The 26084-nt window shown below is 46.8% G+C and overlaps 1 protein-coding gene across 36 annotated transcripts in view; it reads left to right on the forward strand.

Annotated features, from left to right (window-relative positions):
* The window catches only part of SCRIB (scribble planar cell polarity protein), a 116566-nt gene that overhangs the window by 11796 nt on the left and 78686 nt on the right, over positions 1 to 26084 (forward strand). For 34 of the 36 annotated variants that reach the window (XM_056330333.1, XM_056330334.1, XM_056330332.1 and 31 more), the window contains exons 2-16: positions 9325 to 9442; positions 9699 to 9777; positions 11139 to 11228; positions 11947 to 12003; positions 15807 to 15870; positions 17091 to 17165; positions 17255 to 17399; positions 17710 to 17828; positions 18466 to 18665; positions 19467 to 19633; positions 20230 to 20354; positions 21579 to 21704; positions 22284 to 22517; positions 22992 to 23309; positions 25469 to 25531. In XM_056330333.1, coding sequence (XP_056186308.1) covers positions 9325 to 9442; positions 9699 to 9777; positions 11139 to 11228; positions 11947 to 12003; positions 15807 to 15870; positions 17091 to 17165; positions 17255 to 17399; positions 17710 to 17828; positions 18466 to 18665; positions 19467 to 19633; positions 20230 to 20354; positions 21579 to 21704; positions 22284 to 22517; positions 22992 to 23309; positions 25469 to 25531 — 1980 coding nt within the window. The remainder of the gene's footprint in view (positions 1 to 9324; positions 9443 to 9698; positions 9778 to 11138; positions 11229 to 11946; positions 12004 to 15806; positions 15871 to 17090; positions 17166 to 17254; positions 17400 to 17709; positions 17829 to 18465; positions 18666 to 19466; positions 19634 to 20229; positions 20355 to 21578; positions 21705 to 22283; positions 22518 to 22991; positions 23310 to 25468; positions 25532 to 26084) is intronic. The other 2 variants (XM_056330300.1, XM_056330306.1) reach the window with 2 other exon arrangements.

A 26084-nucleotide genomic window follows, 5' to 3' on the forward strand; every position in this document is an offset into this window, starting at 1 on the left:
CCTTCCCCCAGGATTAGACACAGTGCCTTCAGCAGGACTGATGTTCCGGGTGTAAAACGGGACAAATGCCTCTGCCCAGATGTGTGGGATTGAGATGCGTGTGAAGCAGTGTTGTGCATTAAAGCAGGGAGTGCAGAGGGGATCTCCTTGCCTCAGCAGCAGTAGGTGAGGGGAGAGCTGGAGTTCAGCCTCGGGTGGGCCAGAAGCCCTTTTGCTATAGCCTCAAGAAAACAAAGATTCAGAAAAGAATCATGAAACTAACCTGGGCCTGGGGCCAACCTGGAAGCGGGGAGCACTGTGCATGCAGAAGCAGTCAGTGTTTTCCGAGTCCCAGGCTTTCGGCACCCAAACGCCTTTCTCTGCTTGCTTGACGCGTCGTTCTGCAGGTGGGATGGGATCTGTAGGACACACGGGCTTGTGTTGCCATTGTGTGAATCATGGATGGGCACAGGGCTCTGGCCACATTGCAGGGACTCTGCAGCCGTGATTGCTGTGGGCTGGATGCCAGCGTCACGGGCACCAGCAGTGTGCGTGGGAAGCTTGGTGGGCTTAGTAGGTCTGCATCCCTGACCCTGCCATGCTTCATCAGACTGCTTGGGTTGTTCCAGGAGTGAAGCCCTTTCCCTGCCTCCTGCCAGTTCCACTGTGCCTCTTCTGAAGAGCTGGTGTTGGCAGCACAGGGTGGCTGGGGTTGCCTGACGCTGTCTGCCCCGCTGTGCCAGGCTGGCTCTTTGGCCATTAATCCCATTCGGGCAATGGTTGCCTTTCCATGCCTGCCCTCAGGATTTTGTTGCTTCTGGGAAACGGCATAGTTGAATGGTAGCTCAGAAGGTTTGTTCTGATCTTTTTATCCATTGTCCTTTCTCCTTTTTTTTCATGTTCCGCCTTCTGATCTGACTGAATAAGTGAGCAAGGCGCTCTGCTGAGGCAAGGCTCAGCTAAGCGTTACTCTGCAGCAGAAAGGGAGCACTTGGGGGTGGTGTCCAAATTCCCAGCATCGCTATCTGACTACTGTGGTTCTCTAGGCTAACCTAATAGCTCCATTAGCCTTTTGTTCATGTCCTGGGGCTTTGCTGCATCCTCAGTACTAATGCTGGGAGCTTCACAGATATGAACATCGATGGCCAAAGAGGCAGGACTGAGGTCTGGAGGAAGTACGTCATGTCAGCAAGCTGAAGAAACACAGTTTAGTTGGAAGCGTGCTAACTGCAGAGAGGAAGATGGAAGCAAGCTCCTTCAGACACTTTCTAGGGCCTGTTACAGACAAGAGGCTGGGCTTCCAAGGGCCCTTTATGACTTTGCTGTGTCTGTACATGCTGCGGCTGACTTGGCATGAGCCAAATTGTTGTGCCGCTGTTCAAAGGGACCTTGACAGGCTGGAAGAATGGGCCCATGGGAACCTCATGGGAAATACCAATTTCTGCACCTGGGGGGGAATAACCTCATGCAGCAGTACAAGCAATCACCTAAAAAGCAGCTGTGCAGAAACAGTGGGGGTGCTGGTGGACCACAAGTTGACCAGCAGTTAGGAAGAGCATTGCTAGCATGTCAAGGGAGGTGATCCTTCACCTCTGTTCTGCTCTGGTGAAACCACACCTGGAGAGCTGTGGTCCGATGCTGGGCTCCCCCTGCGTGGGGAAGACATGGACATACAGGAGTGTGTCCAGTGAAGGGCCACAAAAATGATTAAGAGACTGGGACATCTGTGATATGGGGGAGAGGCTGAGGGAGTTGGGACTATTCAGCCTGGGGAAGGGAAGGCTTAGGGGGATTTTACCGATGTGTGTAGGATGTCAGGGAGCAAAGGAGATGGAGCCAAGCCAGACTCTTCTCAGTAGTGTCCAGTGGCAGGACAAGAGGTAATGGGCACAGAGTGAAATAGAGGAAATTCTGTTTAAACATAAGGAAACACTTTTTCTTTTCCTTTTTTTTTTTTTTTTTTTTTTAATTATTATTATTACTGGAGGGGTGGTTGAATACAGGAACGTGTGCCCGGTGAGGCTGCAGAATGTCTTTCCTTGGAGATATTAAAAATCTGAGTGGGCACAGCCCTGGGTTGCCTGCTATAGCTGACCCTGATCCTGCTTTGAGCAGAGGTTGGACTAGTTGATCTTGAGGGGTCCCTTCTGACCTCAACCATTCTGTGGTTCTGTTGGACCTGCCTCTGTGATGCAGATTGCCTCTTTGAGTGAACTGGATGAATTTGGAGATTGGCATCACTCACTCACTGGCCTGCTACATAACTGCTTAGCAGTTTTGCAGACACTGGCTTTCTAGAAACTTACCTTGCTTTCTTAATTTAGCTGGAAGCTGTGTGCTAGTGTCCACAGGCAGTGAGATCCTGGCCTCATGCTGATAGAGGCTGTGTGTGAAGGTAGTGGTGGATGGCTCTTTTCTGTCTTGCAAGGACAGGAGGTGGCTGATGCAGCCAGTTTTGGAGTTGGACAGTCAGAGTTCCTCACGTGTAATGAATGAGGAAGGGGTACAAGGGACTGTCAGACTGACTCTACTCAGGAGTTAGGCATCTCTGCTCTCAACTTTGGCCAGCACCACCTATAATGCCACCCATCTGCATTGCTGAGAGCAGTCGTGGCATGTTGAGGATAGGAGGCCAGAAACTCATTTCTAAATCCGTTGTGTATTTCCCCCTTCTTGGGTTCATTTTGCTTTCCCATGTAAGAGTTCACCACTGGTGAACACCACAGCTGGAGCCATGGACTAACCTGGCTTATAAATTAAGTACAGGCAAAATGCCTCATGTATACTGAACTCCATGGGATTGGGAACTTCTGTGCTTTTGTGTCTCACTGAGTGAGAAGCTCTGCAAAACGGGGTGTCAGGCATCCTCGCATTATCAGTAACAAATGTGTCCTAGATAGGTGGCCCTGGAGTCAGTGTGTGAAGCTCAGGACTTTCTCAATACACAGGTATTTCGGTTCTTCAGCAGAAGCCAAAGGTGAATCTGCCAAACAGAGCCTGTATTTGCTGCTACCAGTGTTTCTTGTTTTCACAAACTGGCCGAGTCTGTTACTGTTTCTCAGGATAACCTCAAATAAACCCACAATCTATTGTGTGCCTTGAGTAGGACTGACCTAACCATTGAAGGTGAGTACTATATGGTCAGGATGGCTTTCTGCTTGTAATATTTCACTTTGAAGCTGACCATTTCTTTCCCCGATAGTTTTGATTGTCATAGCAGTGATTCCGCTCTATTAGCCCAGTATTTTTCTTTTATAAAATTACTCCAAAGGCAGTGGTCTGAATCAAGAGGTTCATTAGTAATTGTGTTGGGGTTTTATCCTTTCTCACTTCTGCATATATCATCATATTTCAGTATTGAAGTGGGCCTTCCAAATTTGCTGAGGTGTCAGTTGTCATTAAGACAGAAGTAAAGTCTTTCCAGTTTAATTGTGGTTAGTTGCACCTAGCTGACAAGCAAGTGTTGTGTACTCTAACAGGACTAGAATAAATAGCTCACGGTGGTCCACTGGCTCACCTGGAGTTTCTTGGGAACCCAACCCATTTATAGGTGAGTAGCTGTGTCACCCTTGTAAGCGTAGCTTCCGAGTGACTGGTGCGGTTTAATTGTGAAAGCGTTGTCACAGTTGGGGGTCTCCTAAAGTTTTGATGATTCTTGTCCATTGTTTATGCTGGTTGCACACTTCGGTGTTTGCCTGGCTACAGCAAAAAGGGACGTTTGAGGGTTTTTATTTGGTTATGCAAACAGGCCCGTGAATTTGACTTTACGTTGCATGTACTATTGTTGGCAGCATTCTTTGTGTATCATACGTGGCCAGCTCCTCTCCACTCTTCCTGCTGGATGTTGTGCTAAAGGTGCTCGGCTTTCATCCTTGCTCACTGTACTCAAAGCTCAGCTCCTCGTAGGGTCTTGTGGGGTGCCCTGGCATCGCGGAGGGCCAGCAGCGTGCTGCCTGTACTGACAGGAGCGCACCCAGGGACCGGGGCAGTGATTATTCCCCTCCATAGACCACCCCTCCGTACTGCACCCATCGTGGGACTCCCAGTACAAGAACGGCATTGCCAAACTGGTGTGAGTTCAGGAGAGGGTCTATAGGGTGGGCAGGGGCTGAAGCGTGTGCCCTGACAGCCCAGGCTGCAGGAACAGGACTTCCGCAGCCTGGAGAAGACACTTGCTTCAGGGGGACTTCATAGCAGCCTGCCAGTGTGTGCAGGGAGTTTATCAAGGAGACGGAGCCCAGCAGTGCGTGGGGGAGGATGAGAGGCATGGCATCATGGAGCTAGGTGGTTCCGTCTGGGGACAAGGAAGCTTTTTTCACTGTGACAGTAATTAAGTGGTGCACCCAAGGACCCAGAGCATTTTTGGATCCTTGAGTCCCGTCGTTGGAGGTTTTGAAAGACTTGACTGGATGAAGGCCTGAGCAACCTGGACCGACTTCATTGCTGACCCTGCATTCAGTAAGAGGTTGGAGTGGAGATATGCCAAGGTTCCTTCCAACCTGAATTATTTCATGATTCTGTGATAAAAGTCTGTGATATACAAAGAATTAAAGGATATTACTTCATTGTCCCTTTTGACTGAAAAATTCATGGATCTAGGTTGCCTTTTTAAAAGAAAATGAAGTAATTGAATTTTGTTTCAGAAATTACGGATAAATCTTGAATGACTTCTCATGTTTGCCTGCTTTCATTTTCAGAAAGGCTGCTGAATGAGGAAGTTACATCTGAAAACGTGCTGCAGAGCCTGCATTTCACATTTTTCAGTCTCTTTTTCAATGTTGCAATTTTTTGGAGTATTTCTTATCTTTTGGTTTAGAGTGCTTTACAGGCTATTTATACCTTATACTAATTTTCAGCCAATCAGTACATTGAGAGCAATGGCCTATGTATTTCCAATCTGTTGTATTGCAGCTGTTGTGCTCCACATATTGTCAGAATTTATGCCACCTGAACCTTTTTTGAAAGATGGTTTTGTAGTCGTTTTCCATCTTAGCCATCCGGGAACAATTCACATAATTCAACAGTAGAATATCTTTGTAATATATTCTGATTTAGAAAGGCTTTTTCCCCCCTAGCTACCCAACTATGCTGTTAATATATTAGTACAGCCCCTGATCTTTGTCTTGAACCTTTTTTTTTTTTTAAATTTGTGGTAAGTTCCATTGCACTCTGAGCTGACTGAATTCCTGTGCGCTGGAATCCTCTTGTACTAATCCGTGTTTGCTCTGTGTGGTCTTCAGGCTTCTGGTATGCCAGGAAACAGTGACTGATTACTGCTTTTTTTTTTTCCTCAAAGTTCTATTTTTGATCTGTTCTATCAGTCTAGTTTGGACAGTGAAAGATCTAGGTCATGCAGATTTGGTTATTATTTAATTTATTTTTTTAATACTCAGAAAATCTTGAAGGTCTATATGTTTCATCGTAACAGAGACATTCAGTATAGTGCTAAATTTATGACTTTCTTTTTTTCTTTTTTTTTGCTAGCTGTATGAAACATGCTTAACATTGATTAGAGAAAGGGATAATTGCCAGTCTCCAAAGACACATTTGCTTAAGTTTTCACTCCTGGTTCCGGTAACAATTTTAAAATTAATCTGTTCTCCATTTCCAGTGTCACAAATTAATCTTCCGTGCAGTCTTGCTTTGTAAATTTGGCTGTTGGACTTTATGAGTTGAAGAACCCGGTTCACAAAATATTGACCTGAAAATTGTGTGTCGTCTTAGGTGCAGCGTTTGCATTGTTCTTGATTACATCATGTGGCTGTATTTTACATCAGACTAGCTGTAGTCCTAGTAGAGAGAAGGGCAGACTTTGCTTGCTAGTTTTCTAAAAGCTTTGCTGGCATAAGTGGGAAGCACATCTCTTCTGTGCTTTCAAGTGCTTATTCCTGAAGACTGTCCCATCTCTGAACAACCAGCGCCTGTTTATTTGCTTCAGCAGTGCTGGTCTACCTTTGCCTTTCTGTGATGCAACGGCAGTTAAGTCTGCTGGACTGGTTATGGCAATGTTGGTGTGCTCTGCTGGCAAAACTGTTTGTGCTGCTATAGTAAAGACATTCAGGAGCAAAGCAGGCTGTCGGGGGGAAGTACAGACTTGCTGGTGTATCTGTGCTTTGGCTAGCAGTATTTCATTCACTGTATTTCATCCTGTTGGTGAGGGGTTAATGATGAGGAGTAAGTGGTTTTGCTAGACAGATTCTAGCTTGCTTAGATGGTGGCTTGCTTAGATTCTACTTAACTTGCCCCCGCATCCCGTTCCGCGCCCCCTCCCCCAGTATAAAAGTCTTAATCCTTGCATGGGAACACTGTAATTCAGCTGCTTTTTTTTTTTTTTTTTTTTTTTGTGACCTCCGCTGATGACTTTTGACTAGTTTGAATTTTTGTCACATAGAAATATTTTATCCAAGCCCAGCTTAAGTGAGTCTTAAGAAGTGGGATGTACTACTGTTGTCTTGCTGTTTGCTGAATGGAAATTTGTGCACGGATCGGAGATTTGTGCACAGACAGAATAGTCTGTCAGCACTGTGAGGTTTTGAAGTTTTTTAGTTACCTTTTTTTAAAAAAACAACAACAACACAACTGGGGGAGAAAAATTGCTGTTTAACTGATACAAAGCAGTAGCATACAAAGCAAGGCATTTTTGGAACATGATCTTTAGTAGATGTCTCCCTGAAACAAAGTTAATTGGATGGGAATAATTGTGAGATTGTCACAAGCCTAATTCCAAGGCTTGGTCTGCACTTGGCTTCACAGACGTGCCTGTAGGCTCTGATTATTTTCGCTAAGGTAGTTATGCTAGTAAAAGGTCTGTTACGCAGTTTATTCTGTGGTATCCACGCAGTTTATTGCAATTTAACTGCTGTGACAAAGAAGTGTTAATGTTGTTTTGATTTTGATGGCCTAGCTAAGAAAGTAAAACTTAAGTGTAAGGGAAAACTGAAGTCGATGTTCACAGCTACCGGTTTGCCTCATGGAAATTAGCTTTTAAATCTCTTATAGTGTCAAAAAATGCTTTTTGTATATACTGCAGTGCAACATGTAGCATGACTTTATTCTAAATTAATTTTTTTTAGGTGTGCACATCTGTTTTGAGACGGCCCAAAATCTGTAGGCAGAAGTGCTAAAAGTTTGGACTATAGATGTCCTGTTTGTCCCTCTGCTGTTTTCCAACTTGTAGGCTCTAGCAGGTCAACACAATGTCTTGCCTGGAATTTCCTTGCATTCTAAAATTAGGAGAAGGATCTAGGAAACAATAGCAAATCAAATCTCTAAACCTCCTGCTCTGGCTTGAACCTTTGTTGTCATTTAGACTTTCACCTACTTCCTTTCTTATTAAACTGATTTGCATTAGATAAACTGAATTAAAAAGGACTCATGCTGTTCAGCATCAAGAGGACTTTTCTTATTGTTGCTTTTCTTGCTTATTATGGTCTCCTGTACTACTTTAGGATGTCAGGAGTATGAATTTCATATCACTGCTGTTCATCCCAGAGCACTTCTCCCTTTCAGTATGGGGAGTGATGTGGAAGTACGACAACCTCCGCGTAGCAAAGGCCGCTCCATGTCTTGCAGTCCTTCAAACATGGACTTGCACCTAGCAGCACTTCTGCACTGGGACATCTCCATGGGAAGCTGCAGGGGTTTTGATCTATGGCAGAGAAACTTCTCAAGTTAGACCTCTTCATCATCCCCTCTAGTAGGGCGAGCACCTCTCTTCATGGTCTGCGTATCTTTTCACAGTTACGTTGTGCATCTCCTTTTCTTACCTCTCCTTTATCTGGTCTGTATTAATGTTCTTTGCAATGTTACAAGTGACAGTTGTGGGTGTCCCACCGCCTCAAACCTCATCTCAATACCCCCGCAACTATTTCTGGAGAGCTCTGTTTCAGCAACCTTTTTATGCAGATGGATTACTGGAAAGGCAACTGAGAAGGAAGGTTCAGACTCAAATTCTTGTTTGATCCTTGTCAGTGTGGTCTGTGTAAGCAGCCCTGACTCTCTGGACATGTTTTCTGATGTGTAAGTAATCCTGTGATTACATTTTCTGTTGCTTACTGTAACTCCCTTTCTGCCTCTGGTGTGGGACGGACAGGATGATTACATGGATTAGAAGTGGCTTCTGTGTGTCACTTCGCAGGCCTGAGTTTGTTCCTAGCTTCATCGCTCCTTTTTTTTTCCTGCATCACAGGTCAAGTTATTAGCTTCTTAAGGATTGGCCATCTAAAACTCATAAATGGCTAAAGATGACTTAAGAGTACTGTGGCAGAACCCAAACACTTAATCAGAGCCATGGTTTTACTACGTCTGTGCGCAACAGCCTTTATCTATTTGTGGGTTATGGGTAAACTTCTTAAAACAGTTTCATTTTCTGCACTGGCCCAATATTGTTTGTTTGTTACTCCCAGGACTCTGTAATGATCCAGGAAATGCAGCAAACACTACCGCCTTGTTTTCCATCCTGTCCAGTATCCTATGTCCGACAATAGTTAGAAGCAGCTGCAAGATTTGTTCAGTTGATAATTATAGTATGTTGCATTTAGTAAACTTACTATCGATGTCTAGAAAGAGTATGATTGATGAATCTTGCTGTTTACCGTTTATAGCTAGTATAATTGACTTCTGAGAACAAGAGGAGGTGTGAAGAAGTTGGATGTTGTTAGACAAGGAGAGCTCTGGAGGTCCCTTCCAGTTGACATTTCTGTGACTGTGGCGTTTCTAGAAAGGAATTTCCTTCTTTAATTCTTTGTTACATGGGCCCTACAGCTAGCTTGCCTGCTCCTTTTCTTGCCCAGTACAGGTGGCACACGTGCTTTCCCTGTTGGTGTAGGGACGTTGTCACTGATGTCCTGACAAAACATACCGTACAGCAGATGTGTGTGACAGCAGGGACAGGACTTCAGTCTGAAAGTCCCCTTATGTTTCTCTTTTGTTGGCTTCTCTGGACCAGGCTCATAAACACTGCAGTGTCTGCTGGCAAGCTGCTTTATAGTGACTTCCTCCTGGTGCTAGTGTTCGAATGTCTAAGATGAACTGTTCTCTTGGGAAACAAGGAACGTCCATTTTGTATTCTAGAAGGGAGGGATAAGAGCAGTGGTATAGTAGAGATGTTAAATGAATCATCAAGCGAAACCCATTAAATGTCTGTCTTCTACAACAGACCAGGGCAAAAGGCCTTAATCAGGGTTCTCATCTGTGCAGTGGCTGCACTTTGAGGACCTCACTGGGAGAGAGGTTATGAGAGAAGGCAGTTTTCTCCAGGGATGGATGCTCAGGTTTGGCCTGAGGGGAGAAGGCAGGTTTCCCACAGAATTACTGCTGACCCAGTTTTGTTCTCTCCTGTCACAGCCTTTCTTTAGGCTTCTCAACCTGCGCAAGCTGGGTCTGAGTGACAATGAAATCCAGAGACTTCCCCCAGAGGTTGCCAACTTCATGCAGCTGGTGGAACTGGACATCTCCCGTAACGGTAAGGTCAAAGCTGAATGGGGAGTGGGTGCCTCACAGCCCTGCTTCTCTCAGTGTAGTAGTACTACCCTGTGCACTCATGTTACAGAAGAGGCAGGACCCTTTCACAGGTCTGTAGAGTGATCTCTTGCAGGTCCTGAGCTATGAAAATATGTTTGTCGTACTGTGTCTTAGGCTGTCACCAGGACCTGGTGTCCCATTTTCCACGTGGTAGGCTCTTCTCAAGCCTCTTTATTTCTTTCACGTGTTTTTTCCAGACATTCCAGAAATTCCTGAAAGCATCAAATTCTGCAAATCCTTGGAAATCGCAGACTTCAGTGGAAATCCTCTCTCCAGGTAGGAGGGCATGTGCAACCCATTTTGTCCATCTGAAAGTTCCTCATTCTTCCTTGCTTTCTCTGGTCTTCATCTGCTAATTGTCTTCCCTTGAAGGCAAGGCCTGGGACCACCCTGCCTCTGCCAAGACCTGCAGGTGTCTGCTTTCTGGAGAGGTGAAACACATACCATATGGAAGAGCTGGTTTGTGCTCCCTCTATTGCAGGGCCTATGGCTTGGGTTGATGAGCCTTTAGTCATACTGGTGCCACTGGTGGGAATGGTCGAGGACTTTTGTCTTCTTGGAATAAGTTTCTTACTCCCTCCCCACCCCTTCACCCCGATGCACAAACCAGAATGGATGTGGACTCATCGTGCTACAGAGGAGCAGAGAAAGGCCTGCATGCTATCCTCTGCTCTCTGTCAGTCCTTTTTGCTCTCTGTCAGTCTTATTTATAATTTAGCATGGCCATCCTTTGAACTCTCTGTTTGGTTGGTTTCCCTGATATTTCAGTGCCCAGAGTGATGTCCAAGAACAGGGTGCTCTGCCTTGTCTCTTTCAGTCTTCTGTCTCTACAGCTTTTAATCTGTAATGTTGTGGGAATTCAAGTGTGGCCCCTCTGTCTTGGTGAACCACATTTTGAGGCACTGGTGTCTTGTCGCATTGTTTGCCAGGGTCCCTGTAGATGCCAGTCTGCCTCCAGATGCCTGCTGCCCTTTGTGCTCCTGGGCAAGCACTGCCCAAGTCGCCCTTTAAATAGATTTAACTCTGCTTCCCTCTTGTGGAGCCGGTCACTGGCAGGATGGGACAAGCTTTTTCAGTCGGTGAGAATCCCTGTACTGCAGGAATGACCAGCACTTCTACACTAGAAGTTATTGGTCAGTGTTTTTGTGGCCCAGAGTTGTCAGATCTGTGTCGTGAGCAGTGGGGCAGGGAAGCTCCAGGAGCTGCCTGTGAACAGCGAAGGATTTCTTCTTTTCACGAGTCTTTCCCTGTTCTATTGCACCTTGGAGTTATGATACTACTACTTGGTCCCAGGGAATGCTGCAGTGTCATCTGCAAAAATATCCTTAGATGGATGTTTGGATTAGTTGGTAGCCTTCCTTGCTTCCAAGTTTAAATGATCACATGGCGTAGCCTGAGATTCATGCTCAAGTCCTGCAGAGCCAAGTTTGCACACTACGACATGTAGTGACTTTGGTGCAGGGCTGTGGTGTCTTAGAAATGGGGCATATCCTGGATCAGGAGCGAGAGTCAGAGTTGTTTCCTGCTCTTCTCCTTTTCACATGTTGATACCAGTTGGGTTAGACTGGCTTGTGGGGGATTTAGGGTTTGTTTTGTGCACAGAATTAATGGTGTTTTGTTCTGTCATGCTTTCACAGGCTTCCAGAGGGCTTCACGCAGCTTCGGAGCCTGGGCCATTTAGCCTTGAATGATGTGTCCCTGCAGAGCCTCCCCAATGACATTGGGAAGTGAGTATGCCTCCATTCCGCATAATGGGGAGGAGGGTTGGGGTGGGGACACTAGCAGGACTTGGAGGGAAAGAGCATGCCATCCCAGTTACAGTTTGCCACTGTACTGAACATACTGTGTGAGCACCTCTAAGCATTACTCTTGTAAAAGACAGCCTTTTTAAAAGGGTTCTTTTCCTGGTCTCAGCTGCTTCTCCTTCTCTGTGGTCTGTGGCACAGGCAAGGAGTGCATCCAGGCTTATCAAATCCTTTGTCTTTCCTTATTTTATGAGTGCCCGTTTGCCCCTTTCCAAACAGGTGTGGTTTGTCCGGTGATGTTGAAATGATTTATGCTGCTAGCAAATGGCCAAGGCAGAGCCCATGGGGCTTTGCCTGTGGGGTGCAGTGCCTCTCCCATGGGATTTGGCTTTCTACACGTGAGGGATTTTCTCTTTATGGATAGACAGTCCTGTATGTGATACCACGTTTCCTTGTCCTGAGCTTGGGCGCAGTGTTGTTTCCCCATGATTTTGCAATGAGCAGTCACCTTCATCAGAAGTCATTTAAGATCCTCTTTGTTTTTTTGTTTTCCGCTGTCATCTCCATTCATGTGTACACACATAGATGCATTTGTGCAGATCATGAGGGGTGGTCCCAAGGGAAGGGATATGAGCATCTCCTTGTACCCCTGAAGCCCTATTCAGTGAATCTGGCTTTCTCGCTCCCTTTTCTCTTGCAGTTTGGCAAACCTGGTGACTTTGGAGCTACGCGAGAACCTGCTGAAGACTCTCCCCACGTGAGTATCTGTTTGCTTCAGGAGTCCCCTGCCTGATTCCTCAGGGGCTTGTTTTGGTAGCACAGGCTCTAGCACTTTGCTTGGGAGGGCTCGAGGCTTTGCATAAATTAGCTGCATCGTGCTGGATTTCTGTAAATTGGGGTGAGGGGGGAGAGAGATGGTACAGGGCTTAAGAGCAGGGAAGGACGTTCAGAGTCTGTATTCAGCCTCTGCATCAGGATTGATTTGGAATGAACAGGGTTCTGTAAGAAAGCTGCTGGAAATGGTGAGAATAATTTTTCCTGGAGAGGTGGAAAAACAGAAAAATAGACTGATGTGGGTATAGGAAGAACTCTATACGTTGCAGTTCATAATTTGAAGAGCAGCAGAATACGGCTGAAGATACATTTTGCTTCTGACATCTCTGTTTTCTTGGGTATTCCTTCTGATTGTTCTGGCTGAGCAGTTTGTGGGAATTGGTGGGATAACTGGCTTTCTTGCAGCAGACAAAAAATAAGCCAGCAAGGGAGAAGATATAAGTCTTATTAAATGTTTCAGAGAGTTAGGGACAGAGATTAATTCCTGGCAGAGGATCTGCTTGGTACAGCTGATGCTATCAGGTGGATAGGATCTGGAGAACTCATGAGTCTGTGCAGTAATCTCTGGTTTGGCACCCATGAGAGTTGTTTCTTGAGTTTTCTAACCTACGTTAGCTCTGTCAGCTTGTTTTCTGCCTGCTTATCCATCCAACTGATGATTCCCCCAGTCTTCCTTGAATATATGTTGGAAGGGATTCTACCTGCCTTCTTTTTGAACAGCAGTGTCTTTTGGGCCCACACAAACTCCCCGGTTAATGTTTGAATCATGCAACTATTACCACCTTTCCTCATAGCTCTCTCACTGTTCATGGCAAGTATTCGGTTTGACTTACCTGACCTTTCTCCCCTTACTCTTCTGCTTTGTTTAAAAAAGAGGGCAGAGGAGGCATCAGATGGTACAGGGTTCAAGCAAGGCTTGAGAATGAGCAGTGAGGGCTTTAGTCTTGCTGCTTCTGTGATGGGCATGCCGCCCTCACTCTGAGATGTTGCTCTGACTCAGGTGCATGCTCTTTTCTTCCTGATGGTTATTTTCCTCTGGGAGCTGCAGAATATAAATGCAAGAAATGCTTTATATGACAGCAGTTACATCTGCTTGTAAAATTCATGTGTCAGCTTTGACCCTGAGGACAAGGCACTTCCAAAAAGGAGCTGAGAGAGTCTGCACTGGTCAGCAACCAGACTTCACATCTGGTGATTACACAGTGTAGAAGCACAGTTCAAATTAACACTGCCATCTTGTTCCTGATGCCAAAGTCACTGGATCTTTTCTGCACAAAAATTGTCAACATTAACACCCTGTTGCAGGAAGGCGCTATTAAGAGACCAGCTGAGGTGGCTGCACATGGAATATACTCACAAGGGAGAATGTGAGAATTAAAGCTCCTTATGCCAGGCTGAGAACAGGCATGCAGGAAGAGTTTGGGTCCTGGTGTCGGGACCCACTGCTGTCTGTTCTATGTGTTCCTGCAGACAGGTACCACCACTGCGATACACCATATAAACAAGGAAGGGCAACAGCTACATCCAAAGTTAGGCTTTCGTATTGCAGTGAAGAATGGTCCTAATGGCTTTTCACCATCTAGGAACCAGCAAGCATTCTGCAGTTTGAGAATTCAGTCTGTGACCAAACCCTTATGGTTTCTGGGATGATCTCCCGTGCCTGGTGTTCCCTTGTTTCCCTGTGTTAGATTTGTATGCCATCCAGCAACATACTTGTAGCACGCTATGAGTTTTTGGGGGTTTTCTCTGAAATATAAGTCCAGGTTTTTGATACCGTTCTGCAGTGCAGTTCCAGCTTCTTTCAATTTTTCCCCAATTTCCCAAATTCTACTTTCGGATGATTTCCAAAAGCAGAAAGAGGATCTTGAAGGCCAAGGCAATTTTCTTCAGATCTGTCAGTCAAATATGAGATTGAAATCAGTGGGCAAGAAAATTTCAGGGGTACTCTACTGAGGTCTGAAACTCTTATACTTAGTCTGGTTGCAAATTGTGCTCAAGAATGGCACTAAACAAGTCCAAGTGATCTTGCCAAAGAGTAGAATGACTTACCAAAATGGATGATGCTTTCAGTTTTCAAGGTTACTGAGCCCAGTAGGTAGATGGGCTTCAGTACTGTGGATTTGTGACTGCATAATGCATCAGTGTCTTTTTGATTTTTTGTTGTTGAGCTCCTTAAAAGATCCAGCTTGCAATGACCTTTACTTTTCAACACTAAATTTCATTGGTTAGTCTGCTGCTGCCAGCTGAGTTCTGAAACAGTTCATCTTGCACAGCTGATTTGTCACACCTCCTCTCTCCCGCGCAGATGGGATGCAGCTTGCCAGTGATTTGGGAAGGGTAGTTTTCGTTGATGTATTCTCATGCAGTAGTGGAGGGTGATCTATACTAAGGCATTTTGCAAGACCTTGTATATCAACATGGATTCCAGAGCTCACTTGGGAATTCAGACTGTGAAGGTGCGAAGGGACAGTCAAGGCTGTTTCACCCTTCAGAGAAGTCAAAGAGCAAATGTAGTCATTATGAGAGACTGCCATACAACAGAATCCTTTTGATGATCCAGTTGATAAACCTTGCTTGAGTTAATACAGTATCTCAAAATCCACCACTGCACAAGATGAGAACTGCTTTTCCTCTGTAGCCCAAATGTTTTTATAGCCTGGCCCAGGCAAGACATACCTCTTTTATTGCTTTCTCACAGATTTGCAGCCCCCAACTTCCTTAGTTTGGATGGCGTTGAGATATATAGCTCTATTTGCAGAGAAATATAGTCATTTCTGTGTTAGGACAGTTCCTTATGAAGGGAATAAAAATAACTGAAGACCATTCCGGCTGGGAAAGTGGGCAGGGCTGAGATGGCGGTTCTGCCCTAGTGTAAATTGAGAGACAGCAACACCTGTTTGGGGAAGTGGAAGCTGAGTTGATGGAGCAGGACTGAGCGCTGAGGACACATGAACAGCTGGGCCATGACAGAAGAACTGAATCCTGGTTTTGTGGGGTTGCAGCTGCAGCCTTTCATAGCACCAGGTCATGATGTGTGTGTGGGTGCTCGGGGCACATCTTTGGACCACCAGTGTTGACAGGCTTTGGTTCCTGTGCAGGCTTCTCACAGTATCTTGCCTAGTGGGCTTCTTGTCTGTACGTTTTGACCTCTTCTGAGATGTCGTGCCAGTGCTGTTTTTCCCCTTCTCTCAAACAACATGGGCATCCCATTTGGGGAAGCTGAGGCTGCTGAGTTTGTCATTCCTGCCTCTCCTTGCAGCTGTGCTCTCCTTGCCCCCCAAATATGTATTGTCCTCTGCTGACTCTCTTCTGTTATCTGTTAATCTGTGCGCAAGTCCCCATCTTTCCTACAAAAATGGGCAGCAGTGTTAAGGTGTGTCTTGTCATCTGTGTGTTTTTGCTCAAAGAGTATTTTATGGTGGGAGGGCGAGAAGGCAAATCGGTGACAGAGTGGAAGCTGTTGCTTTGGGACTGCTGGTACTACTGAACACGGTAACCTGGTGCAGGTGGTCCGGCCTGGGGGAAGGGTACCAGTTCCCTAAACTGTTTGGCTCAGAGGGACTATGAAAAAGATCAGGATTGCCCCATCTGTTTTAGGAGTTATTAAAAATTATGTAACTTGTGAGATATGTGTCCCAGATGCTAACCTTCTGTTCTTCTTTCTTGCTTGCTTTTTTTCCCACCCACCCCCTCTCTCTTCCCCTCTCTACTCCCTGGATCTTGCAGTTCACTCTCCTTCCTTGTCAAGTTAGAACAGTTGGATCTTGGTGGCAATGACCTGGAAGTACTGGTAGGTGAGGGATGGTGGGGAGGGAATATGGGTGGTTGGTAGGGGCCAACTCTGTACCTCTGTGGAAGCAAGTGGTTTTTCATCTGAAATGCAAAGAAATAGACCCGAAAGTTGTTTGGCAAGATTGTGATCTGCCCACCATGGCCTAGTCATTGTTCTCAGCATAATGTTCTCTTCACATATTGGCCCTTGTGTCTTACTTCTGACTGTCCTCATGCACAACTTGCTCTGCTCTTTCCAAGCACTTTTGCTCTGGGATGTTGATCTTGCTATCTAGCTGCCTTAAGGGTCTTTCCTTCCCAATGAGACTCTGGTACTTATGTGCTGCACTGCTTTTGTCTGTTCCTTTTCACTTCTGCTAGGCCAACTTTCTGCCTTTCTTATTTGATTTCTCTACTGCAAAGTGCAGGACTGTTCCATGTTGTTCCTGGCAGTGAAGTCAGCCAAGCATGGGGTGTGTGCCCTCTGGACTTGGGTGCCTCCATGGAGGACTTTGAGCATAAGCGTGCTGAGAGCCCGTGCAGTCTCGAAATTCAGCTTGTCTTCACAGTCAGTGACATCCAGTGATACTCTTTAATTTTGCAGCTATGGATTAAGCTGTCACTGAATCCTGCTTTTAATGTTCTGAAATGTTTTTTGGCAGAAACCCACCTAAATTGGGAAGCAAAGGACTTCGTGCAGCTTGCTATGCACAAGGCTGCAGCTTACTTGTGAGAACAGTTGTCTGACACTTGAACTGCTCTCCAGTGATGCATTAGCTCCAACCCCAAACGCTAATCAGCGTGTATGGTGGTTGTGGAGTGATGCTATGAACATGTCTAGCATTGCTGATGGTGCTGCTCTGTCATGTTGAGTTAGCCAGTGTTACCCAAATGTTTTTAGTCTCTGAGAGGCAGAAGAGGAGAAAGACTAGTTTCTTTCGTAAGGCCAGAATTCCAAAACCCTGTTTAGTTCTTGTCTTGCCTGCTACCAGACAGTCCTTGCTATTGTCTTCCATGTTTCCTGTGGGGACCTTCTGCAGACATTTCCAAACATATGTGCTGCTGTATTGTGGCACACCAGCACAATAGCTTTATAAACCATTTGGCAAATGGTTCTAGGAGGTGTGAAAGCAATAACAATGTCTAGCTTTGCAGAGGTGTGGTGTGATTTGTAGCATCCTTGAGCAGCTTCTCCCCTGTGGAAGGGACTGATGCTATTACTGTCCTGCTCTGTTACAGCCAGATACTCTGGGAGCGCTACCAAACCTGCGTGAGCTTTGGTTAGACCGCAACCAGCTCTCAGCCCTGCCTCCAGTAAGTACCTGTTCGGGCTTATTGATTCACCACTTTGCTCCCTTCCTCAGCTGCTACCTTGAGCCATACTGTCTCCTTTCTGATTCTAGGAGCTGGGCAATCTCCGCCGCTTGGTCTGTCTGGATGTGTCTGAGAACAAGCTGGAGCAGTTGCCCAATGAGGTCAGTGGGCTAGTAGCACTGACGGACTTGCTGCTGTCACAGAACCTGTTGGAATGCATCCCAGATGGGATTGGTGAGTATTGCGGGATGGAGAGCAGTGCAGGACTTCACTGCCCTGGCAGTGCTCCTGGTGGGGGGTCTTCAGGCAAGAGTGTGTGTAACAAGGTAGTAGGGTTTGATGGACGTAGTCGCAGTAGTTGAGTGCAGCAGCAGCAGGTGATACTAGTGAACAGAACTCTACAGGACGAGTTCAGGTTCTTGATCTGCATCATCATTAGGTGAAACCTGTGAACAAGCCCTGATGGGGAGGGAAGAAAGGTAGTGCCTGAACAGTGTCATTATCTCTGTGGCCTAGTTCACACCTAGCTTGTTGCCCTGGCCAGGTCAGCTGAAGCAGCTCTCCATCCTCAAGGTGGACCAGAATCGGCTGACAGAGGTGACAGAATCAATTGGGGACTGTGAAAATCTGTCAGAACTCATCTTGACAGAGAACATGCTGACAGTAAGTACACCAGCAGCCACCCTGCCTCTTCTGTGCTGTCCACGTGCCAGGGATCTTCTCCTGTCTTCTGGCTTCTGAGCTGCATTCCTGAGCGTGCTGCAGCTGCTCTCCCTTCAGCTGCTTTGATGCACGGTTTCACCTGGCTCGCAGGCTCTTGGGAAGACCCTGGTGGAAGCTGCTTTCTCTCAGTTCTTTTTCTCTGAAAAATTCTCTAGGATAGCTAGGATGCTGGTTCTAGGATAGCCAGTCCTGAAGCCCATCCAATCTGATGGGAGCAGGACTACATCAAAAACTGCATTTGGCAAGGGGTCATGGAGTAGTGTAATTTAGAATGGCCCTGCTCCAAACTGCTCACGATTTGATTGTTAAAACACAAGTACTGGGGATGGACAGATGAACAGGAGAAATATCTTGACCAGTGGTGTTCTGAGCGTGCTGTGCTGAGGTAAGAGTTGGCATATAACAGTTGGTGAACCTGAGAGAAAATCTGTCCCAAAGTTGTAATGACAACTTTATTGAAAATGTGTCTGTGTTAGGACAGAAGGCAGCTTTTTTCCCTGGACAGAAGGCTCTGTGCCTTTATGCCTTTATTCTGCTACTCTTATCTTTTGCAACAACTGAATCATCTCCTTCCTAGGCCTTACCAAAGTCCCTTGGCAAGCTGGCCAAGCTGACGAACCTGAACGTGGATCGGAACCGGCTGACATCCCTTCCAGCTGAGATTGGAGGCTGTGCCAATCTGAACGTGCTGTCCTTGCGAGACAACCGCCTGGCTCTCCTGCCACCAGAGCTTGCCAACACCACTGAGCTTCACGTCCTGGATGTGGCCGGGAACAGGTCAGCAGCAGGGAGGGTAAACAGGCTGGTAGGCATGTGGCTGAAGAGGCTGCTGGTGTGTTTTGGGAGACACTGGGTCTGTGCTGATCCCAGCATCCGCAGCTTGGAGAAGCCCAGACTGGCTGCTTAGGGCTCTGGAAAGAGGCGTGTGTGTCTCAAGCTTTGCCTGTTAAGCCCTTCTCCCTGTTATTTGAATACAGGGTAGAATTAATGCAGACGTGTGGGGACATTCTGCCATGTGTGAAATAAAGCTTAGGGGACATCCCTGATCCACTGTCTTCCTTCCTGCAGATTTTTTTAGTTTTGTGTCGTCAGCCCTCAGGTGATTGGTGTCAAAGCCTTGTTTGTGACGTGGACAACCCTATGGTGTGCCAATATCTGTGATCTGTTCTGAAAGATTCCTGCAGATTTTAGCTGCAGTTCTGTTAGCTGAGGCTGCTGTTTTTTTGTAGCAGTTGGAAGCTGACCAGAGCTTCTGTTTGGAACACTCTCTGTGTACTGGTCTGTGAAATCATAGGTTTTTTGCCCTCAAACCTCTCTTCAAAGTTCACCATTTTCACATTGTTGATAGAAGCTGTCCTCTGCCTAATTAGCAAACTGATGAGGGTGGGTTACCAGAGCCCAGTCTGTGGTGGCGGCAGAGCCACAGGGCACAAGCCAGCTGCTTCAGTGTGGTAAGAGTTGAGGGATCCTGCAGTGACTTGGCGCTGTCCTTCTCCAGTGTAGCCGAAGCAGTCTGGAGCTGAGTTGAAGCTCCTTTGTTACCAAGTAAGTTTAACCAGCAGTTCTTTTCTTTTGCAGACTGCAGAACTTGCCTTTTGCCTTGACAAATCTTAACTTGAAAGCCCTGTGGCTGGCAGAGAATCAGTCCCAGCCCATGCTCAAATTCCAAACAGAGGATGATGAGAAGACAGGAGAAAAAGTTCTCACTTGTTACCTGCTTCCCCAGCAGCCCTCTCCTAGCCTAGGTAAGAAACCGCATTATGAGCACTGTCTGCAGTACCATATTCTCTGAAGAGTGCTTGGGAAAGAGGCCTTGCACCTTCCTCTCTACTTGGTTGGACTGTTTTTCGTTACTGTGATACCTGTAGCAGACCTAGGCTCCTGGATGGCTGGTGGCAACTTTACAAGGCAGAGGTGGTTAAAACTGAGAAATTGCTTCTCTGCCAGGTGGTAAAGAAGCTGCAGCCTAGTCTTCAGAGTCTTCTGCTTTGGTCTGTTGACCAGGTAGTTGTCTGTGAGGTTTGCTTACTATCACAATGGTATTCTTGTGTCAATACTTCCAATTTGTGCCTTAATCCTACCTTTTCCTTAGTTCTTGGGTAAGAAGTGCTGGAACTGAACCATTCAGGTGCTTTTGTAGAAGCTGCTGTAGGTCTGGTAGGAGACGTACAAGAGGTGATAAAATCTGGAGGTTACACCCTTTGTCCTCAAGGCCTCTGTGGTTTGATGCCGTGGGTGAATACAACAGAGGTGCCCTAATGGGTTGAGAACTGTCTTTCATCCAAGCCTACAACCTTGCTCATTCAGAAAGTAGCTCCTACTGTGTTATCTTTCTCCCCAGAGAATCTTTTGCAGAACAGTGTGGAGGAGAGCTGGACGGACACCAATTTAAACAGAGTCAGCGTGATTCAGTTCCTAGATGAACCCAAAGTAGATGATGAAGAGGAGTCTGGAGCTGAGAGACGGGTAAGAAGAAGAGTTTCTGGAAGCTTATTAGTTCCCTATGGAGACACTGGCACAACCTAAACTTTTTTCCTAAGATGGGGAGCCACTATGGTGTTCGTGTTTCACCCTGTAATACTGCTGCAGGCATGTACTGTATTTTTGCAGTCTGAAGGGCATTTGGTGCCCTGAGGAGACAAGCCAGGTACAAAAGAGAGTTCCCTGAGAGCCTCTGTGCAGATTTACATTTTGACAGCTGTCCCATGGGAGCTGAGTTGTGACTGCTAACCTGCCCGTGGAGCATTTGGGTAGTCGCGAGATGCTAATAGTCAAGAGTCCTGTCAGGACTGGATTTTAGTTAATCCCCCCTCAGTGGGGAGAGCTGCACAGCCAAACTCGAGGCTGGCAATCTCCACCACCCCAAGCCATGGAGCCAGGTGCAAGCCCATGCTGTGGAGTGTCCTGTTACTAAAGTAGCTATGCATTGTAGACAGGCACCCTCCAAAACTATGGAAGATTATTTTTCTTTAATTGCAGATGCAAAGGACAGGATAAAAGTTTCAGTTTTCAGTGAGTACTCTGTTTAAATCTTCTGCAGGCATTTCCCCCCTCCTCCCCCCTTTTTTAGTTTGTGGACAGAGATTCTCTTGAGATCTGAATCCTTCTAGTAAATTGTATTTGCATCTGTCCTTGCAGCATGCATATGCTGCTGGTGTTTGGAGGGTTTTGTGGGGTTTTTTTGATTGCTTTTACCATTGTTACTAATTCTAGAATACTGGTTTTCTTGACTCTCAGCTGGGATGGAATTAGTGAAGCATCACAAATGCTGGTAGTATATGGGCTTGTCAGACATACTAAGAAACACCAGAGGGATTAAGAAGATACTCCACATGTGTGTTCCCTTAGGGGTTTCTGTGTTGATGATTTTGCATTTATTAGGCCTGAAGCATGATTTAAAACCTCCCATCTCTAATTCCCCCCCCCCAGTCCCTTTATCAGATGGAGAGCAGGCTAATGTCTTGAGAGTGAGCTCTAAGAAGTTTTCTCTGCCTCTCTTTTCTTTCCTCTTCTCAGCTACAGGCTATAGTAGTGGAGAGGCCCTGATCAGATCCTGCAATGTGACATTTAGGTTATGTCCAGCTGGGGCTCTGACACTCTGATAAAACATGTTATTTGAGGTAGTTCAATCTTGAGGCATGGCACATGCTGCTCTGACTGTTGAACCTCCTGCGTGTTTTTCTTCGGTAGGGCTTACAGCGCAGAGCAACCCCTCATCCCAGTGAGCTGAAGGTTATGAAGAAAGTGATTGAAGTTCGGCGCAACGAGGTACATGCTGCAAAGCCTGACACGAACCTGAATTCTCCTAACTCAGATGTGAGTGCTCTTCACTAAGAGATGGATAACTATTGAGAACGTGTAGCAGGCTTGGGGAGTTGGGGGGACAGCATGCATAAGCTGGGCAGAAAGAGCTTGCTTTTAGGAAAGGTTGGAAGGAACTGAGCATGGATTGCCTGGATTCCAAGGGCTGGAAATCTGCCTTGTGGTGTCAGCTGGGGCCACTGTGGTAGAGCAGGAGATGCAACCAGGAGACAGAGAACAATATAAGGGGAACTGTGTGCGTTGGTGCCACTTTTGTCATAACGCAGGGAGGATGAAAATAAGAGGGAGAAGAAAAGGCAGCTGTGATATTCCTAGTAAAGAATAATGGGAATGGAGTGCTTGGAGGAGGCATCTTTGCTGCCCAGGTGTGATGCTAAGAATAAATGCCTGTACAGATGGTGGAACAGGGGTGGGACCTAGGTGAGATGCAGCAGGCTTGTCAGGGAAAGCAGCAGGGAGCCTCAAGAAAAAGCTGGTTCTGTTGGTAGATCATATCCCGGCTTTCTCCAGTCACACTACATTGCTCTGTCTGCTGCTTTGGTTTCCTCTTGACTTTTACGATCATCTTCTCAGGAGAAGAGGCTGAGCGCCATGTCAAATCGCAGCGAGGACTCCCACCTTTCCAACAGCACTGCCTCTGCTGACTTTAGGGGAGAGGAGCAGGCAGAAGAGGGAGAGAGAAGCTGGCCAAATGGGCAGGTGCCTGAGATGCGGGAGCTGGAGAAGGAGGTGAAGCCCAGAGCTGAAGAGGAGCATAAGGAAGTTGCTGACCAAGAGGAGGATGATGTGGAAGTGGAATACAATGAGGTAGGAGCCTAGGAACTGCAGCAGGGTCATGATAAAAAGTGGAAGGACTTAAAAAGTTTCAGAGAAAATGGTAAATGGAGGTACGGAGTGTGATTCGGGCATCACTGGAGGCAGATACAGGCTGTGGAAGCCAAGTGGAAGTAGAGATTCAGGCAGCCTGTGGGAGCTGGGTCCATGGGTGACTAGGAAGGACAGTGTGGGAGCTAGACAGGGACTATGCAGAAAATCAGAGTTACAGGTTTGAGTGCCCTCAATCCCTGGAGCTGACAGAAGATGCATCTGAGTGAAAGGGTTGATATGGAAGAAGGCAAGCATGGTAGAATTTTAACGTGTATTCCTGCATCGTGTTTAGCACAAAAGCAGCAGCACTGGCTTTGCCTGTGTTGGTAGTGGGGGGACAGCAGGTTTCTGCACTGCCTCCACATATGTCTGTTACCTGAGGTTCACAACCTTTCTGGGGCTTTGCTCTTGTAGCCCACTGTACACTTTGCTGAGGACACACTAATACGGAGTGAGGGTGAGGATGAAGATGAAGAGCGACCATTCCCAGTGGAGAAACAAAGGCTTATCCGCAAGGACACGCCCCACTATAAGAAACACTTCAAGATAACTAAACTGCCCAAGCCAGAGGCAGTGGTGGCCCTCCTTCAGGGGCTGAACAGTGATGGAGTCCCCAAAGAGGAAGAGGAGTTAGGAGGCTGCAATAACAACACAGAGCCCGAGGATCAAGAAGAAGCATGGGATGAGGATGACAAAAAGAATGGAGCTTTATCTGCTCAGCCCTCAGTGAAGGTAAGGTCTTGTGGGGAGGGGGGAAGGTCAGAGGGGTGCCAGACCTCCCTTCTGCCACTTTGAATTACCAAACAGGTTGATGTGATACCAATGAAAACATTGGCAAGATGTTCCAGCACTTCAGGAGAGACATGCTGAGGGTGGGAGAGCTGCAATCCATTCTGGGGCTCATATTGTCCAAGAGCTGTGCCATGTTGTTTATGTCTGACTCCTTGCGCTGTATCCAGATTCTTGCACCCTCCCTATTATGTGTGATGATGTGTTCTGTGCTGCAAGAACAGTTCTTTTGTCCCATCACTGACAGGTTCTTCCATTCCTTTCAGTCGCCTCCTTGCTTGCTGGTTGTTTCACCTCATTTGCAACAGGATGAGCTTTATCCCTGGATGGATCTAATCTCAGGCTTACGTTCAGGCTGCTTACACTTGTTTTTCTGCCACGGTGCTTCCTGGAGAGGAGCGGGTAGAGAGAGCAGAGAGAAGTGTGCCCTTCCCGTTGGTTACACAACTGTGTCTGCCCCAGCACAGATGCAGTCTGGGGTGTGCATTGGGATTCAGGGGAATTTTTGTTCTCAAGTTTTGCCATTACCATGGGGCCACGATGGGCCTTTTTGTTTTTGATGGGGGCTGGTGAGATAGGAGGTCCTTGGGTCTACTCAGCTGAATTACCCTGTTTGGTTAGGGACACGCAGAGATTCTTGTTCGAGGAGGATCCTCACAGGATGGAATAGGAGTACACTGGTGAGAGACCCTGCATGAGGTTAGACCAGTTCTTACTGAAGTTGGTGCGATGGTTTTGTGAGGTGTATTTGGTAGGCAGGGTTCGGGGTGTGGCTGAATCTCCATCATAGTTTGACACCAGCAAATCTCATGGGTGAGATGTGAGTCTCTGAACTGGTGGAGATGCTGGAGTAAAATCTGTTCTTGCTGTTACCACACACACTCCAAACTGTTGGGATTGTTTCCACCCCACGCTGGAGTTCAGATTGCTCAGAGGAAGGTTCTTGCACTCAGGTTTGTTTCAGAGCCTTTGTCTCAGTGGATGTTTGCCTTGCTGTATCTGAGCTGCTACAGCTCATCCCTTGTTCCTAGGGATGAGTCATATAGTTTCCTTGCTGTTTGTGAAGCTCTTTGAAATGAAAAGGAGTTGCTGCTGCTTGCAAGAATGTGTGAAGCCATCTTGAGTCCCTTTCATCCAAGACCTGTCATATGGGGAAATGCCCTCGCCCAAAAGCTTATTTAGTCAGGGACTCAAAGCTGACCCATTGGCAAAGCCTGCAGAGTCTGTGTAGGTGTTGAGACCACAGGTTTGGTGTTTCTATCGGAAAGTTACTTTTGTTATCGGCTAAGCCTTCTGCTTGGAAGTCACAGTTTTCCTTTTTGTGGGGCTGGGTTGGATGCCTGCTTCATGAAGGCAGATTTATTAGCTTACCTCCTGAGTTGTCTTCCAGAAGTGGGAACGTGGGGAGCAGTGTCCCTGTACAGTGGAGTTTCAAGTAAGAGGTGCTGCATACATGCATTGAAGAAGGAGGTAGGACGGGGTGTGCAGGAGGCTGAATCCTTAAATCAGGGGTGTTCTTGTAAAGACAGTTGGTTTTCAAGAGGAATTCTAAGGTTTCCTGCTTTTGGGAGCAGGTTCCCTGAGTGTCTGGCAGGATGTGCTGTTCCACTGGAGGTTCTTCCCTTTGCAGGAGGGACCAGTGCAGTGTGATTTGGGATTGCTTTGTTCCTGTGCAGCAGCTGGATGGCACCAGAGGTCCCTTTGTGCTTTTATCCTGTGGTGTTTAATCCCTCCTTCTTCACTGAATGACTTGGTACAGAGGGAGTAAAATCAGCTAATAGTGTTCAGCTTGTGAGCTTCATGGTCACAGCCTCAGAGTGCCAACACAGACAAAATAACGGCCTTAAAGATGCAGCTTCCAGTTAGCTGGGCCAAAGAGCACTGACACTCTGCATGTTGTGAGCCCCCGGAGCAGCCCTGTCGCTGGTTCTCGCTGGTAGGTGGTAATCAGGAGTGGTGTGAGTGGGGTCCACTCTGGTGCTGTGCGGCCAGACCTGTCGGAGTGGCGTGCGTTTGTGTGTTGGGTGGTGGTGGTAGTGGTGGCGGGTTTGGTTTATGCTCCACTAATCCGCATGCCTCTTTGCTGGTTCCTGTCCTAACAGGGGGTGTCGTTTGATCAAGCCAATAATCTGCTGATTGAACCTGCTCGCATTGAGGAGGAAGAGGTCTGTACCATTCCTACTGTTCTCTCTCTGCCAAAAATCATTCAGTCTGCTTGATTTGCTTCCCAGGCTCACCCATTGTTGTAGGGGAAACTGATCTCTCTGGGTCAAGTGGCTTCTGGACCTGACTGATCACAAACACAATGATTGTTTCCTCCCTTTGCTTTCACCTCCTTTCCCTACTTTTCCATACCTGAGGTGAGAATGGCTGCTGCAGATCAGGAGTGAGATGGAAGAAATGTAAAAAAACAAACAAACAAAGGGAGCTGAAGTGGAAAGTGCAGTTCCTATTTGCTATGCACTGAGGAAAGAGAAAGTGGAAGAAAATAAAGGTATATTTCCAGGGGTGGTGGGTAACCCTGAAGGAATGGAAGCCTCAGGAATCTGCTGAGTGCTGTGTATGACCCTTTGGGAGAGGGAGGAGGATCTAACTCACACTGTGCCATTCCATGAGAAAGGTGGACTGAAGGTAATGACTCATGCATCTCCCCCTGTCGAATCCCCTCAAGTCTTCACGCGTAGCACTTTGGGATGTCAGAAGGAGGCAGGTGGCACT

The sequence above is a fragment of the Falco biarmicus genome, chromosome 3, assembly GCF_023638135.1.
Source record: "Falco biarmicus isolate bFalBia1 chromosome 3, bFalBia1.pri, whole genome shotgun sequence".
Lineage (NCBI taxonomy): Eukaryota > Metazoa > Chordata > Aves > Falconiformes > Falconidae > Falco > Falco biarmicus.